An 18,608-nucleotide genomic window follows, 5' to 3' on the forward strand; every position below is an offset into this window, starting at 1 on the left:
GACAATCACTGGAAAACTGTTAAAAAAATCTTACGTTAGCTCGAGGTACTCTGAACTATGGTCTACTCTACTCTCCAGCAACACATCAAATGCTAACAGGATTTTCAGATGCAGATTGGGGTAGCTCAATAGATGATCGCTGATCGACTATGGGCTACTGTGTGTTTTTAGGAGGAAATCCGCTAGCGTGGAGCTATAAGAAACAACAAGTAGTATCAAAATCCACGAACGAAGGTTGAATATCGTAGTTTGGAAAATGTCATTCAAGAAGTTTTCTGGATCAATCTCAGAAATTGGTTCAGAAAAGATCCATCAATTTTCTATGACAATAGAAATTAGATTCCAACAAAAAAAAGACTAAAACAAACGAGTTTTTTAAGTTCTAGCTGAACTTAACATCATAGTAACAAATCAAGCCGCACAAAACATCTTACATTCACATAGGGTCCGGAGAATTTAACAACATAGTAACAAGTCAATCCTGATGCACAAGCATCCTGTAGGGTGTGGCAAATTTATTTAACAACATAGTCTATATATAATAATGAATGTCTAGGTTTTCTCTCCTTTGACATTCTTAATATTATCAACAATAGTTATAGCATCCATTGATTGAGATACCAGCAAGCCCTTGAACTTTGAGAGTCCATACTCTCCTTTCTAATGATTGGGAAATTCATTTATCAATGTTCCATCATCAAGAAATATAGAGCTATAATCCTGGATACCAAAAAAATAATTGTACATATTTTAGACAATGATAGTGAACTTATAGTAAGTGAAATTAGTAACCAGAAAAACTTACGAGAAAAACTTATCCACCCATGATATTTACAAGCAAATGAAACAATATCAAGACTCAAAATTAGAATAAAAAAAGAACAAACTGATAATTTGCAATACGTACCTTTAGCCATTTTGTAGCAACATTCTTGTATCCAGTAGCAAAATTGATTGCATCAAATTGATGTTCTTTTCCATTGTCAAACACTATTGAATGTTCCTTTATTTATGATATTTCAGGAAGTACCTTTATTGCATTCACCAAAAGTTATTTCACAAAAAAATCAAGTGGCATTTCCTTTTTTAATTTTTTTTATAATAGATTATTAATGCATATTAGATGAACTTTTAACACAAATATAGTGTTTTAGCCAAAATTATTGAATTCTATCCATTATGTAACTATAACGGTCTCAGTGCTGCCCATGATAATGAGCATGTATTTGTACTCTTCTATTAGGTTTTTGGGTGTAATCAAATTCAAACTCGTGACGTGCGTCAAAGTAATACACATCACAGGTTATGCTCTTACCATTAGACCAAAGCCCTCAGAGCAACTCAAGCCATCTATTTTTTCACATGATCATACTTCTTACAATAGAATGAAAAAAATAGAATCATACCTTAATCTATCCAAGTTTAATCTTGTCAATGGCACCAACATCAATTACTGGAGATGTACCTTTTGAAATTTTAACATAAAATGGGCCTTCTTCTGGTTGTGGTATTCCAAATTCTACCAAATTTCCAAGTTTAAACTTTGCATACTTTGCAATTACAGTATCAACCAAAGATATTGGTAGATATTCTAGCAACAACTTTCCAATATGCACCATCTCCCTTGTTACAACATGAACCTGCAAAAACATTAGGAAAAAATAAATTAGATCCTTTTGAATTAACAACCATATTAATAAAAAAAATATAAGTGGTTGTGCATATATGGAGAACTTACATCATCTAACTATAGAAAAATTATAGCTCTTTGGGAGAACATCATGAACTATAATTTACATATTTATGACTTTAAGTTTTATGCTCTGACGATATTAAAAAAGAAGTACCAAATCATGTCAATTATTATAAGGTAATTGCCGCAGATAAATTTTTATAAAACATTAGTAGGTAACCATGTAAAATTATAAACATTAAACTATATATGTACGCTAGCTATTAGTGTCGTAATTTTTTTTACGTTGTTAATTACATAATTTAAATACATTTCAAATTATTGTCATCACAAGGATAAAATACGAAACTGCTATCTCAATGTTTCATTTTTCTGAAAATGTTGAGATCTAAATTTAAATTATTAAGTTTTCAATCTCTAGATACAGACATATGCTATTTTAATTTTTCTATGTAATGTTAGAGATAAGGTTGTAGATATTTGTACTAATTGATGGAAATGGCGATTATTGCAACAAAATCTGAGTTTGAATGCAAATATTGATAAGTTGTTTGCTTCCATAATTTTATTTTGAGTGTAAAAAGTAATTTTCTTTTTTCTATTTTTTCTTATTGCAACAAAATCTGAGTTTGATTTTCGTATTCTTTGATAGATGTGAAAGCGTTTAATTGAAAGTTATCTTTAGCTTAAGCTAAAACGTGGTTGTAACTGAATTTTGCAGATTCAAATGGAGACAGATTGCAACAATTCAATTGAATTTGACTAAATTACAAAAACTTAATTGAATTTGACTAAAGTTATTGACCGCCTAAACCCAAAGTATAATTTTTGTCGTTTTATCCGTGTCTTAGATTTTTTTGGATAGTCACTCAACTAATTAATAGTTATTAATTCATTATATTAGAAATTCATTTTCTTTCTTCCAGAAAATTAGAATCATGAAGAAAGATGACTTTCTAATATAATAACTATTAGCGGAGTGACCACATGATAAATCAATCCTCATATTTGTATATGTTGGTGAAAGTACAAGTACAATTAAAAAAAGAACAATTTTTCAGGTTATTGAGCGAAATATTTAACTTTTTCTTTAGGAGATTCAAGTCGCTCGATTACTCTATAACTTTAATTTATTTTTATCGACTTGGACAATCCCCAAAGTTCTCAAAGGGATAGTGGAGCAAACTTTGGAAATGCGGTGGATAACCTGTTATTTTATCTCTCTCTATTTGAATTTTGTGTTTTGCTTGAAACAAACTTATGACGTACATTTAATCCACACATTGCACACGCTACATACCGTCATTGATGGTGTTATTTTTACTCTTTTGCTTGAAGCTTTTATCATTTTGTTAAGGTTTTGTTTGTCCTAACAAATCTTTTCCCAAAATATGATGTTCATGCTAGAACAAATAGAAAAAAAAAAGGCTCAATGGAGTGTAATGTAGGCAGTCTGCCCTAACCCAAACATTGATGGGACGCACCCTAACACAAACGTCAATGATTGATAACACGGCTCAAACACGTGATCTAGATCACACAGAGACAACTTAATTTGTTGTTGCTCCATTGCTTTCCTTCATCTAATAGATAGAACATCAACATATTAAGCATACGACACAGAAGAAAATTAAAATAGAAAACAAGTAACCAATAAAGTGCGGTTGCCCTTCAAAATTGAACTTTATATGCATCCATGTACTTCCTCTGCAAAAGAGCAGAGAGACAGTACAGATCTACAAACATATAAAGTAGGCTAAGCCTAAAGAGAATATGCTCCATTCTTTAATTTGCACCAAAAAGCTAATTCCTGCAAGCATATATATATATATTTAGTTTGTGTACATGGGAAAACTATTTCATCAAAACATCTGTTATTTTCGTTCATTACATAAAGGGCATTATCCATGGAATACCACAAATATTAAGCGACAAACTTCATAAAGATCACTTCTTAACGCTCCCAAGAATGGTGTGAAGTTAGGATCTCCTTCTCCGTAGCAGGGTTTATCCAGATCAATAGAACAATGTCCCAATCATTATAAGAACGAAGATCCTGAGAAGTAATTTTACTAATCCAATGAAGCTTCCCATTCACAAACAAACCCGAATTCATGAATAGAGATTCAATTAAGCCAGGATTTTGAAACAGACCTGAATTTCAAGAGGGCTTTCACTGGAAGCCTTAAGAAACTTTCAATGATGACCTTAGCTTGCTGACTGAACAATAGATTTTGAAAGATCAAAAGCAATTTCCATACCAAAATTTCCAGATCCAACAACTAGTACTTTTTTTTTCTTCGTACTTTTCACCTGATTTATACTCACTTGAATGAATTTTTTCCCCTTTGCAATTTTCAAGCCCTCCCACTTTTGGAATATGGCCTTCATTGTTTTCACCAGTAGCCAAAACCAAGAAATCACAAGCATACAATTCCACTACTCCCCTCGCCACTTTTCTTGATTTGACATTCCATTTCTTCTCTTCATTGTTGAAAAAGGCTAATTCAACACAACTTTGGAGTTTTGGTTTGATGTTGAAATCCTCAACATACTCATCTAAGTATTAAATAAATTCATTTTTTGGCAAATACTTTGTTGAGGAAGTTGCATGTAGCATAAAAGGCAATGAACAAAAATCTTTAGATAAATGCAAGTGAAGTCTATCATAAGTCTTTTTTTTCCAAAAATAGCCACAGCAATCTTCTTTTTCTAACATAACATTTTTGATGCCCAATTTGTTCAAATAACTATACTTGATGGATCAGCTCCAACTACAACAACTTCAACTTCTTCCTTTGCAAAATTAACCATTGGAATTTTTGAAACAAACCTGAATCGCAAAGCCTTAAGAGGATTTCATTGACAACCCCTAGAGGTAGATCAATGGATTTTGAAAGATCAAAAGCAATTTCCATACCAGAATTTCCAGATCCAACAACCAATACTTCTTTTTCTTCATACTTTTCACCTGATTTATACTCACTTGAATGAATAATTTCACCATTGAAATTTTCAATCCTTATCAGTTTTGTCCTTTAAATTCACCAAAAATGAGCACTTTAAGACACACCCCGCTAGAGTGCATTTAAGTACTTAATTTATTGTAAGATGCTGCGTCAATTTTACGCTCAAAAGATGTTGCGTCAATTTTACGCTCAAAAGAGTCTCTTAAATTTCACCTTCAAAAAGATCGGTCAAAGAAATCTACTGTTCGTTTAGGAGGATACATTCACATTTAAGAACTTAATTTATTGTAATGACCCAGTTGGTAATTTTTGGAAATTTGCGTGAAATTACCATTTTACACCTCCCGATAGTTACCCCGAGTCTTATTTGATCAGTTTATGATGTTGGTTTTTGGAATTCTTTGAAAAGTTGTAATTATGGGAAGTTTTGAGTTTTAAAAGGCTTAAGTTGTTAAATAGTGGTTTTCGATATGTTTTGGAGTTTCGAGTCTCGAGATGGGATTCCGGCGATTCCATTAACTTTGAAATGTGAAAATTATGGGAAGTTCTAAGAGAGTTGTCGGGTTCATATTTGGAGTTGTATTATGGAATTGAGGTCCTAAGTTAGAAATTGGCGAGAATTTAGCCTTAGAGTTGAATTTGGTCAACATCCAGAATTCAGACACTCAAAATGAATTTGTGACGATTTCATTGGATTTGAGAGATGATTTTAGGCCTAGGTGAGGTCTTGGTTGATTTTTAGAGGACCCGAGCTTATTTAGGCCTATTAAGGCGTTATGTGTGTTTATTTCCACCTTCGCGAGTTTAAGGTCAAAAAGACCTTGAATCCATGTTCCGATAGTTTCATTGAGTCCGAAATATCAATTTAGTAGAATAACATATATGGTCTGTATGCACGGGGTTCCAAATGAATTTCGAGGGTCCATTCAAAAGTTTGAAAGTGGGCTAAAATTGTTGCTGTATTTTTGGTGTCTGCAGGTCCCACGATCGCGAGGGATTGGTCCCGAAAGTTATTTTTATAAATAAGCAGTTGAGTGTTTGGATAAAAGTGCTTACGTTGAAAATAAGTTTTGAATATTAGGGTTAAACGAATAAAAAGGGTAGTCTGGGAATTTAGTTAAAATATAAGGGATATAAAAGTAATTTCTATGGTCAAACAAAATGGCTTTAAGCAGTTAGAAAAAAAAAGTTAGAAATCCTAACTTTTCATTTTTGACTAACTTTAAGAACTTTATGGCTTAAAGTTAGCATTAGACAAACCGTCTAAAAAACTAAAAAGGGGCTTCTAAGTTGGTTTGACCAACTTAAAGCCCATCCAAACGGGCTCTAAGTGTTTTAACTCTATAACTTCAATTCCCCCTCATCCATATGTAACACCCGAATTGTTTTTCACCAAGACTCGAACCATTCTTCATATGCATATAGACTTGAACTGAATGACTTCTAATTGTATATATGATTTAGGATCAATTCCTAAGTATTTGAAGAGTATTAGATGTGGTTTAGGGTCATAAGGGATCTCTAACATCGAGTCAAGCCCAAAGAATTTCTATCAGCTAAGTTTTCGTATGAGACCGTATAAGGGTCAACTTCAAACGACCATATCTCTCAATACATAAAGTGTTAGGTGGCCCATGACCCATCAAATTAAAGGTCTTTAAATCTTCTTTCCAATTCCACCAAGATTACATTTTGTGGAGTTTGGAGTAAAAAGGTATTTCTAGTTAACAGAAGGGTGCGTGACCAGTCCGCGTCGCGAACTTGGCAAATCTTGGTTCAAATTAAATTTCAGAAAAAAATAAACTATGGGGGAAAAACTCCGCGACGCGGACTTGTTCCACCCTAGTTCAAATTTCTGGCCATTTTCAATTTTTGGGAGGTTTTTTTTGGTCTTTTCCCCACCTTTCCCCACCTAACCCACTACGTTTTAGGGCTAGAATCCGCCCCTTATCAGTATCCTAGGGGTGTTTTCTTCTCATTCACCCCTAGAGCTTTTGAGAGAAGAGATGTGAAAGGAGAAGAAAAGCTAAGATTCAAGATCTTCAAGCTAGGTCTTTGATTTTCGGTGAGATAATCTTCATTCCAAGTATGTAAGGCTACTCATAGCGTTGAATTGAGTTCATCCTCATGGCCTACATCTTTATTGAGTTGAGTTGATTGAGTTTGAGGTTCCATGAGTTGAGTTCTTGAGTTATCTATAAATTCTATTGAGTGTTTGTATATATATTCATATGTATTGATGATGTTCTTGAGTTATTTAAAATTTCTTGAGTTGGGTTTTGTTGAGAGTATGGATTCATGTTTTCATTCACATGAACCCAAATTGAGATTTCATTTTGTAATGTTATGCAGTGATGGAATTTTTAAAACATGATTTGTGAAGGTTTTGAATGAGAAAGAGTTGAGTTTTGAGGAGTCCTATAATTACCATTTTGAGTATGAAAGAGTCAAAAAGTTATATACGTTCTTTTAAAACATATATTTGAAAATGTGTTGAGTTTGAGAAGTTCTTAAATTTTGTTATTTTGAACGTGAGTATTTTGAGTATAAATGATTGTTTGAGATGGAGTTTTGGAAAGGTATGAATGAATTTGAGAAGTCTATTAATTATTATTTTGAGCATGAGTTTGAGAAGTTTCTTAATTACTATTTTGAGCATGAGTATTTTGAGTATAAACAAGTTGAGCATTATTACATTAAAATATTTATTTTGCGAATGAGTTGATGAGTTAAAATTATGTTTTAAATACATTTAATATCTACTGCATTGATTGAGTTTGAAAGCATGATTTTGAATGTCTTGAAAGAGGATGCATTAAGCACGAGTCAAGTTGATGTCTTTAAGCATCTTACTACTTTGATTGAGTTGAAAGCATGTCTTAAATGAAGACATTAATGATTGTTGACTCGGATTCCTAATGAGTCATGAATGAGTCTTGAAAGGATTGTTTGATTGAAAGAAGTGATGATTGAGATAGATTGAGTTTTGAAAAAAGGTCCAATGAGACTAGATAAGATTGAGTTTTGAAATGGGTCCAATGAGAGCAGATGAGATGATTTGAATATTTTACCTGATAGATATGAGCATATTAAGTCTTGGGAGGAGTATTGAGCACCGATTTGGGTAAGAGTATAGTACAACTCAAATCCCATAAACTACGTATCCAGCTTGGGATGGAGGGTTAAACCTCTTAAGTCCCAAAACTATGGACTTTGATTGATTGTGGATCCAATGAAAGTGATTCATTCCTTACCCTGGCAAGGTAATGGACGGGTGTGGCAACAACATTGTTTTGTTGTGTATCACTAGATCATAGGTGATGGTTGTCGGTTAGAGAAACTCCCAAATTGAGTGGATTGTGCATGATATGATTGGTTTGATTGAGATTGTAGATGATTGAGTCGAATTGTAAAACATTGCTAAATTCTAATTTGCATGTCTATTGAGTTGAGTCCTTTGACTTTATTGTTGAGTTGATTATGTATGATTGCATTGGGTCAGTTTTTATATGATTGGATTGGATCCGTTTGTATATGATTGGATTGGATCGGATTGTATATGATTGGATTGGATCGGATTGTACAGGATTGGATTGGATTGTATATGATTGTTGCATGTCTAAACCATATTCGTACCTTAGACTTATGACTTCTTGATTTGGTCTCTTATCTTTCTGATTTGAGATATCTGAACTGATATTATTCTACCTTGATGCATGTTTCATTCTGCCATATTACATACTCGTACATTCCACGTACTAACGCCCATTTGGACATGCATCATTTCATGATGCAGAGACAGGTTTAAGAGATCATCAATAGGCACACCGCTGAGGATCTGTTCACACTCAGTTTATTGGTGAGTCCTCCCCTACATACGGAGGATACCGCTTATGCTATTCTTGCATTGAGTTTAGTCTTTTCATTCTGATTTGAGGTAGCCATGAACCTGTCGTTGGCACCAATTAGATAGTAGTGATAGAGGCTTCATAGACTAGATAGTGATGGGTCGATTGAGTATTTTATTTCCTTAAATTGTTCTTGTCAGACTATTTTAATGACATAGATTGGAGTTTGATTTGTTTGCCCATGACCTTTATTCCTTGAGCTAGATTGTTGATTGGAATTGCCCACTTAATTATCTCTTTATTTTAAGTCTTTCGCTGATTGAGTGAATGAACGGATATGTGATCAGGCCAAGTGGTTCGCTTGGGAGCCAGCAATGACTTCTGAGTGTCGGTTATGTCTAGGGTACCCTCCCGGTGCGTGAGGGTGGGGTGTTATTGAATGATTCAGGTAAGTTGTGAAGGGGAAGCTTCATTGGGCTACTACTCCTCATCTTGGTGAGTATAATGTCTGGGACATCATTTCTATTGATTTGACGGATGAGAAATGGGGAAAGGTGGATCAGCCATGCTATGAAGAAGGAACTTTTGATGTTATGCTGGGGGCGTTGGAAAACAATCTTTCTGTGCTTTGTGATTATCATAAAACTCGGGTAGATTTGTGGGTTATGAAGGACTATGGGGTTAAAGATTCTTGGGGAAAAATATATACCATCAGATATCCTAATGATCCTGAGAAGTACTTGTTCTCTCCACCCCTTTACTTGTCAAATAAAGGTGAAATTTTGCTCGTGTTTGGATCAGTTTTCATGATATACAATCCAAATGATGACTCAATTAGATATCCAGAGGTGACTAACTTCGATGCCTGTCTTGAGGCGGAAATCTACATTGAAACCGTAGTTTCCCCCCTTTTACAAAATGAACCAAGCACACAACAACAGTGAAGGCTGCATAAGCTTGGATGAATGACAGTCCCGTGACTTACGACATGTAAGACCTCTGCTTAATACATTTTTCAACAAGTGTTATTCTAGTTGTTTCTTTCGTCAACTATAGAATAAGATATCACATATGCAACATCTTTACAATAAATCTTCAGATATCTTGTTTGTTCTTTCTCCTTTTTGCATAGTTCCTTGAAACAACTTTTCGCAAGAACAATTATTTGGTTATAGTTTTTAGTGGCTTATGGCTACCACTAAATAAATTGAATAGGACTTTGTTTTTCTCTTCTTGAGAACTTTTGTAAGTTTATTTTTTGCATCTAGACAAAGTAAGCATAAAGACCATCAGGGACATGGAAATCATGGCAACGGAATCTGTGTAACCCTTGACAGGGTTATTTTTTTGATCTATGGCCTACTTTTACTAGTCTTCCTAGGTGAAACTTAATATGAAAAAAAGGAAGTATGACAATTATGGAATAGGAGGTAAAGTAAGAGATAATATCCAGTTTTGATGTTCCTCGCTGCTGCTTATAGCTTACTGTTAATTTTCCTTTATCTTTCATTATTTTTACATTTTTGCTAATTGTTTTCAGCATGGTTTTTTCGACTAAGTTTGTTTTACATAATTGATTTTTTTAACATGCTTTACTTGAGACGAGGTTCTATTGGAAACAACCTCTCTACCTTCACAAGGCAGGAGTAAGGCTGCAAACCCTTCAGCCTCTCCAGACCCCACTTGTGAGATTACACTGGGTATGTTGTTGTTGTACCCTGTTACATATTTTTTCAATCAATGGCTGAATCTTCTTTCAGTTTGGTAATAACATCGATTTGAACAAAAGTGAGTGGGAAGGAGAAAGCAGTTGAGGAAGCATATTTAGCTGATTTGATCACAGAGTAGATTGGAGGTGCCAATGAACAGGATAATGTGGAGAAATAAATTGGGATTTAAAGCTTTGTTTAAGATGGTTCTGTCTTCTTAGTTACTACAAATTCTTTTCATCTTCATTATTTTGAAAAAGAAGTATCCCTGCTATAAAGAGCTCTTTTATCTTGTTCCTAAATAGAGAGGCTGTTGTATATGCAGTTGGACCCCTTTTCAGAATTCTTAGGTTCTATGGTTATGTATCACCAAGTGAGAGATGAATAGCCTTTTTCGATGCATCATTTCTAGGGGAACTGTTATTTCATTATTGTATCAACCATTAGTTGTGACTGTGAAATCTGACCAAAGTTATTAAGTTAATATAGCCAAGCATGTACAAACAAGGAAAAATATCTAATCCTCGTAGTAAAACAATTTCAAGAATTTGAAACATGGATTTAGTTGTTGTTGTGGTTCTATTTTTTGATTTGTATCCTCTGTGAGACACTAAACAGAGGTAGGAGGGGGAGAAATGAGACATAGCCAAGATAACTTTCATTGTAAATTTTAGTGGAAATGAGACATAGCCAAGATAACTTTCATTGTAAATTTTAGTGGAAATAACGAAGGGAAAGGTTAAAACGCCAAAAGGTTTTGGTGAAGAAAAACATTTTATTAATCTCCACGCACAACTTACAATTTAAAACTCCCCGCACATGTACATTTGCTCAATTCTAGCTACATCTCTACAATACTTTAAGATAACAATAAAACACCTGGCTAAGTATATTCTCTATCCATATTTTCTCCCTATTACACTGTTTTCTATTCAGAAATACATTTCTACGCATTTTCCCTTCTTGCTTCACTTGATCAATTATGGGAGTTGGTCTTGGTGTCTTCCTTTCCCACAAAGTAGTGTTCCTTGCTTCCCAAATCCTGTAGATCAGAGCTGCAAGTACAGCCAGCATCAGTTCTCTGCATCCCCTTCCTTTTGTGATTATCAGCCTTTTGAGCCATGTTCCAAACATTTTGGCTATAGCAGCTTCATTCCATTTTACACATTCTGTGATCCCTAAACCTCCTCCTCTCTTTGATAAGCACACCAGTTCTCAGGCCACAATATGTGTTTTAACAGTGTTTACTTTCCCACCCCAAAGAAAGTTCCTACAAATAGTAGTGATACCTTTGACTTTGAAAGCTTGTTTAAGGAGGATGAAGATGGAGGACCAATAAGGGTGAATGTGTAGTAGGACAGAGTTCACCATCACAGGATATCTTAGCTGTGAGTTTGTCAATTAGTCCTTCACAATCTATTCTGGATATCTTTTTAGCAGAGATAGGGACTCCCGGATATCTAAAAGGGAGTGTCCCTCTAGTATACCCTGACGTTTCACAAATGTCTATGGGCTTCCATGTTCACACAAAATATATTTCACTTGGTGGGATTAGTACTTAAGCGAGAGTTGTTAGAAGTTCTTAACAGCAGCAGAAGAGACCTGAATTCACCATTGCTGAACAAGAAAGCGCCAAAAAGTTTGCATGTGGAAATTGTTGCGAGTAGGATTAGGTGGAGCTAGGCTGCACCATGCTTTTTGTGAAGTGCTCCAGTTCTGAATCAACTAACCCATTTTTGGTTAATATGTTGCATGTGGATCAGCATGAGTATATCTTGTGGCCCTTTCTTAATTTTTAGTTTCTTTTGGCATTTATAGACTATAAGTCTGCTTGGATGAACTTATAAGCTAAGTTGCGCAGAATCTTCATTTTTGTTGCTGCATCTGTGTCGACACGACACGAGTGCGGGTGCTGGATACGTGTGGGATTCCGTCAACCCGTGTTGACACCACCTTCATGCAGTTTGTTCCTAACAGACTCTGTGTTTGTTCATCTTCACTGTTTAGAACGTGACCGAAGCATCTTTGCCATTTCTCAAGTATCGGGAAATGAGCTTGCACCTTTTTGTCTTAAACAAGGCCAGCTGTTTCTAATGAAATATATATTTGATAATGTTCCATGTTGACTATAAATGGTGGGCTAGCCCTGCCCCTGCATGTGGTGCTTTGTAAATCTTCACTGGTTTCACTTGTCATATGAGACGCGGTGAGGTTCTTTGTTAACTTTTTCGTATTGCTGATCTTTCAGGAAAGTGAAAGCTATGTTAGGAACAACTAATTCAACACCCGCAGACTGGCATTGAACGCAATGAAGCATGGGTTTTCCCAGTTTTTACTTTTCATTGTGATGTACTGTATAGATAGATATATAGTGGACTTTGGAGTTCAATTCCCAAATTTTGATTAATATGTGTCAGACAAGTTGAAATGGAAGTCCCTATATTACCGTGTATGCAAATTAATTTCAGCCACAAAGTTTTGTGGGCACTCTGCTTTATTACTCTCCTCGTTTGTTTTATTTTTCTTTTTAGTTCATTTAAAAAGAAGTTGCTTTTCTTTTTTCGTTTAACTCTTTAATTTCAACTTTCCAAATAACATGTTTATGTCCTTTTTACAAGAGTTCTACATCTTCACACATAAGTTCAGATGAGTACTATAGCAAGCTCGGTTGAGCGGAATGGTTGCATATATACATGAGGTTTTACAAATTATTGTGTCATTTAAAATGCATTTAAGATTGTTAGATGAAGGCTTTTTGCCCATGCTTGTCATTTTCTCTTGTGAGAGATTATGGGACTAAAACATAAATACACAATATTGAGGCTTCCACTCTGTCCAAATATATACAGATTATCAGCTAATGTTAGCAAAATCAAATTGAATGATTGCAAGAAAGAGAAGTGCATATTCAGGATGATGAAAATAGAAAGTCTGAACCTAATTATAGAAGACAAAAAGGTTCTCTGCATTTGTTTGATGAAAAACAATGTGCAGCTTGATTCAAACTACAGGGCTAAACTTTCTGATTTTGGATTAGTCTCTGAATTAACTAGGCACTTGTTTCTCTTGAACAAATGAATACAATACAATTTGGTGAAACTTTCAGCAGCGAGAAGTATGAAGTTAATGCACGTGTAGGGGGGGGGGGGATTGTTTTTCTAAGACACCCCATGATACTGAAAGGAAAGTACAAGTACCTCTTTGTGATACAAAAACTGATATATATACTCTTAGTTCTGCTGTTGTTAGGACAGTTGAAAAACTAAATTGGAGAACGAAAACACGCTCAAAGTCCTTATGAGCATCTCAGGAAAAGGAAAAACAGAGTTCATTGGTTTATAGAGAAATATACCATGCTATAAAAGTGGTAAATAAAAGCTACTCCATCAAGTATCAGCTAACACAATCAACAAGTAAAAAAGTTGATTGCCAGGATTATGGACACTCTCTGCTTTATCACTCGACCCAATAATCTTCAAAATCAGTTTGACACTCATTGTGCAGAACTGCTGAGAGAAAAAAATTCTATCAAAGAACATATCACAATGATGCTTGAGCAAATCCATTACTATCAAGCAGCACAACTCTGGGTTGCATTGAAGTATCCAAATTTTAACAAATTGCGGGGGTTATTGTTGATTGTAGAATGTGTCAAAGCTAAGATTATCCACATCCGGAATTCTGTTTACTCTATTAAGATGAGCCAATGCTGTATTACATGAAACAAAAAGAGCAAACAAACAAAAGTATGTTTCTAGACTGGGTAATGTTAAATGCCAAAACTCAAACTGTCATAAACAACCCCTAAAAATAAGAAGTTATTAGGTTGTCAATTGCATAGTCATGCAACTTTTACAATTTTATGACTAGACGCTGTGCAAAAAAAAAAAAGACTCATGTCATGTGTATGTCATAATGCTAACCTCACAATAGATGAGGCTACATATTTTCGAAAGTGCAAAAATTTAAAGCAAGTTCATAGTGCAAAAATTTAAAGCAAGTTCATTCAATTTGCCATAGATACAAATAAACTGCATCACCAATCTAATAAAAGATAAACTTTCTCCTCCCCATCTATATTAGTCCTTTTTGCATGCTCCCCACTTCTGAGTTGCAGCGACTGATTTTTTCCATCAAAATATTTTATTTCTTTTAATTGACTATGCCAAGGTGTGTTGCTATGAGAAGTAGAATGACTCGAATTCTTCATGAACATTAAACGATCCATGAAATTTGCAATCGTTCCAATAATATTTGAGAATAGGTTGAGTCTCCTTGGATGACAACTCCATAACAAAGCTTCCACAAAAGTTGGGCACTCTATAGTCTGATTCATCCATAGAATATTGACATTTAAAATGTCCACCTGGGGGGTAGAACCTATGTGGTCCATTTGCAAATCTGTCATGTTGATTTCACCACTAAAATAAAGGGAAACTTGAGACCAAGAGGACAAATTTGATAGAAACTTCCTCAACTTATAAAACCATGCTGCATTTAAATTGTTTATGCATTCAAGAAAGATTTCTGAGTGCTCCAATTGGCTTGACTCTCTTGCAATTTTAAGTTCAGGAATTTGATTCCCCATATAGTCAAGTGATACCAAGTTTGGAGTATCAATCTCCCCTATCCCGCGATGATGATGAATTTTCAAGACCTTCATGGAATCCGACTTGATCTTTCGAAGATTCCCCGAACAATACTCAAGGATGAAAGAGACAATCAAGGGACAACTATTAAGTAGAGTCTGAAGAATGTTTTCATCTAATCTTACATGAGATAGAGAAAGCTTTCTCAAAGAATTGCAAATCACAACACTACTAGATAACGAAACAGGCATAAGATTACTACCCTGCAGAACCAATTCTCTTACAGATTTTGCTGCCAAGATTGTTACAATAGGCACAGGGTATGATGTAAAGTAAAGAGAAAGATCTTTTACACCATTCTGAAGTGCAATGTCGAGCCACTTATCAATCAGAGGAAAAACTACATGAGAATTAACAAAGAACTCTGATAATTCAAACTTTTCTATAGGGATTTTCCCCTTCCTGTATCTCTCCATGATTGTGTTCACTCTATTTGTATTGCCTCCCAAACAATTAATAGTAAAATCTAAGTTGGGATGATCGAACCAGGCTCGTAGCCATGTTTTGGAGAGAATGCTCATCCGCGTGACTTCTTGGTAACTAAGAAAAGAGAGTATTTTTTGAATGAGACAATCAGACAATATGTCAACCATGGTGGTGAAGGATCACAACCCTAATGTTAATGGAGATCTATTAACGTGCCCTTTGGAGATTGCTATGATACAATTCTTCAATTTATAGGTTATGGTTTACCTAAAAGACCAAAAAAAAAAAAGATAACCTATATATTATAGGAATCCTATTTCTAATAGGTTAATGTAATTTGTCCTCGTTTTCTTAATTACTTTCCCAATTTTTTTTAAAAAATAAATAAATCAAAAGTCACTTAAATCCATCTATTGGCTCTCAACTGCTACGCCTGAGGTAAACTTTTCTATAGCTAAGTGCTTTCTGTAATTTTATAGTCGAATTCATTCCTGATTAGCAATTCTTCCGTTTGCTTAGTTCAGCAAAAGGACTTCACTTTCTTCATACTGGTTATCAGAAGGAAACTATACACAGATGATATCAAATCTTCGAATATACTGCTTGATGAAAATATCGGGGCTAAAGTTTTTGATTTTCGGCTATCTAAAATTGCTCCATAAGCACATGTTAGTATTGCAGTGAAAGGAAGTTTTGGATCCCGAGTATTTGAGGCAACAACTAACTGAGAAATCTGATTTATATTCTTTTGGTATTGTAATGTTTGAAGTCCTTGTAGAAAGCCTGGTATTGATCCCTCTCTTCCTGAACAATCAGTAATAGTAACAGCCTGCATAGCATCTCTCCATTGTTGGTGTTTAGAGGCTTCCTTAAAGCTTGTTGCTGCACATGATCTTCATGATCCCCAACAGGATCTATGATCCCTGAAGGATGAAGATGAGCATGAATATCAGGTTCCACCTGATCATTGTTAGTGTGAGGAGCAAACATGTCCATCTGCACAACAGAATCACAACTTTGAGGTGACACATCTATAGGACTGAGTGTTGCCTCCTTAAAAGGGAATTAAAGTAACCTCTCTACTTACAGAAAAGCTATGAGTCTCCGAATCCATGATCCTGTATCCTTTTTGTGTTTCTGAGTAGCCCATGAAGATAGACTTCTTATCCCTTGAAGCAAAACCTTGGTAACAGTGAGACAAAAAATAAACACCCAAACACAGTCATGTGTTCTATTGTAGGTTCCTTCCCTTGTAGGACTGCTGTAGGGATCCTGTTAATCAGATAAGCTGCTGTTTTAACACAGTTTCCCCAAAATCTAATGGGCACTCCACTGTGAAACCTTAGAGCTCTAGCGGTATTCAGTATATGTCTGTGCTTTCTCTCAACTATGCCATTCTGTTGTGTAGTAAGTTCCTCACTTGACTATGCTCCTCCTCTGTGAGTTCATATTCCTGTTTCTGCCTTTCTGCTGAACCATTGTTAGCCTGAGGTCTGAAATTTCCAATTTGATTGTAAAATTCAGATTTGAAACGATCATTGTTGTTCTTGTTGGTTTTTTTAAAAGATGTGGCAACAAAAAAGGGGTTAAAATGACTCTCAATGGATTGAAATGTCTTTCAATTGCTTTCAATAATTTGTTTTAGCATTGAGGAGCTTTATATAGCCAACATAAAATACATAATCGGCATAATTTGAAATTTAAAACAACCTAAAATATCTCAACAACTCTAACAACCTAACTAAAATTGAAAATTCAAATTCATTTAAACTAAACAACTTATTTTGCTAAAAAATACTGCAGTAACTAAAAACAAATTTCAACACTCCTCCTTTGCTTTAGTTACTGCAATTAAAAAAACTACTCCTCCTCAATTTTTGCTCTAGCAGTTGATGCTGAATTTTTCTTGGTTATTTTTGAACTTGCACATTTTTTGGATATTAATCTTTCTCTTTTTCTTCTATTGATTTTGTGCTTCAAAAACACCTTCCATGACATTGTCTTGTGTAGAAATTTGTTTGAAAGTGCTTTTATTTGGACAATTGTAAGATTTACAAAATGTTGTTGTAAGTACTTTTCTTCCATAAAAACAACACATATGACATAGGCCATAAAATATGATTTCATTTTCACGGACTAAATCTGATAGTTTTTGTCGGTGAAACTTTTTTGGACATTCAAAGAGAGACTGCTGCTTGACATCCTTTTTTTAAGGTTGAAAATTGGTTTAAAATAGCTTGTGCGTTGAAAAAAGCACGGGTTGAAAATAGCCCTAATGGGTTAAAATGGGTAGCCCTGACGGGTTAAAAGGATAGGCCTTACGGGTTAAAAAGGTAGCCCTTACGGGTTAAAAATGGTATGATAATTCTTTGAAAGAACTCATAGATCCTATAAGATCAATAAAGCTCTGATGTCATACCACTGTTGGTTTTTTTAAAAGATGGGACATCAAAAAATGGGTTAAAATGACTCTCAATGGATTGAAATGTCTTTCAATTGCTTTCAATAATTTTATTAAGCATTGAGGGGCTTTAAATAGCCAACATAAAATACATAATCTGCATAATTTAAAATTTAAAACAATCTAAAATATCTCAACAACTCTAATAACCTAACCAAAATTCAAAATTCAAATTCATTTAAACTAAACAACTTATTTTGCTAAAAGTTACTGCAATAACTAAAAACAAATTTCAACAGTTCTGATAAGATCCATTTGATCCTAGCTACTTCCTCTTACTCTTGAAGTCATAAGGATCTCCTACTAGTCTATAACATTTTCCTGTCACATGATTCATGTAACCACAAATCTCACATGTTGTATTCCCTGGGATTAATTTCCTTCCTTTGAATCCTTGTCCCTTTCCTGCCATCATAGTAAGTGGCTCTCTGTTTGTGTCCAATACACCTAGTAACCTTTGGCTTTCTCATATGACTGTAAGATTCATTTAGCCCCATTAGGAACATGATTAACCTTTTGTTGATGTAGATTCTTAGTGTAGGGCTTAGCTTCAGCACATTCACATGGAGGAAAGGGCACCAATACATCAAATTCTTCCCATAAGTCCCTCAATTTAGAGTAGTAATTTTTCACAGAGTCCGTACCTTGCTTCAAAGTAGCTTCCTCTGTCCAAAGTTGATAGATTCTGCTGAGATTTGATTTGTCGAATCTCTCCTTGAAGTCCTCCCATACCCGCTTGGCATTCGATGCATACCGCTAACGCACACAAAACCAATCTCATAACTTTTTTTTCAGGCAGAAAGTCTTTCCTTCCGAAATGCACTCCTGAAGTCACGTCTTTCAGTACTGGAAC

General features: G+C 34.8%; 1 protein-coding gene, 1 long non-coding RNA gene and 1 pseudogene across 2 annotated transcripts; 1 reads left to right on the plus strand and 2 right to left on the minus strand.

The window, feature by feature from the left end:
- Positions 1-660: 660 nt before the first annotated feature.
- Positions 661-4,884, minus strand: LOC129883660 (probable indole-3-pyruvate monooxygenase YUCCA10; annotated as a pseudogene).
- Positions 4,885-9,271: 4,387 nt separating this feature from the next.
- On the plus strand, positions 9,272-12,716 carry LOC129881756 (uncharacterized). Its single transcript, XR_008765690.1, has 2 exons — positions 9,272-9,500; positions 12,468-12,716. It is a non-coding gene; the product is annotated as an uncharacterized LOC129881756 (long non-coding RNA).
- A 646-nt stretch (positions 12,717-13,362) lies between these two features.
- Positions 13,363-15,526, minus strand: LOC129881757 (putative FBD-associated F-box protein At5g56690). Its single transcript, XM_055955868.1, has one exon. It carries the CDS (start codon positions 15,459-15,461, stop codon positions 14,256-14,258), a length of 1,206 nt encoding a protein of 401 aa, XP_055811843.1. The 5' UTR covers positions 15,462-15,526; the 3' UTR covers positions 13,363-14,255.
- Positions 15,527-18,608: the final 3,082 nt, after the last annotated feature.

Source organism: Solanum dulcamara, chromosome 3 (assembly GCF_947179165.1).
Source record: "Solanum dulcamara chromosome 3, daSolDulc1.2, whole genome shotgun sequence".
Taxonomy (NCBI): domain Eukaryota; kingdom Viridiplantae; phylum Streptophyta; class Magnoliopsida; order Solanales; family Solanaceae; genus Solanum; species Solanum dulcamara.

Coding starts and splice junctions, on each gene's coding strand:
- LOC129881757 (XM_055955868.1), bottom strand. CDS start 15,461: ATGGTTGACATATTGTCTGATTGTCTCATTCAAAAAATACTCTCTTTT.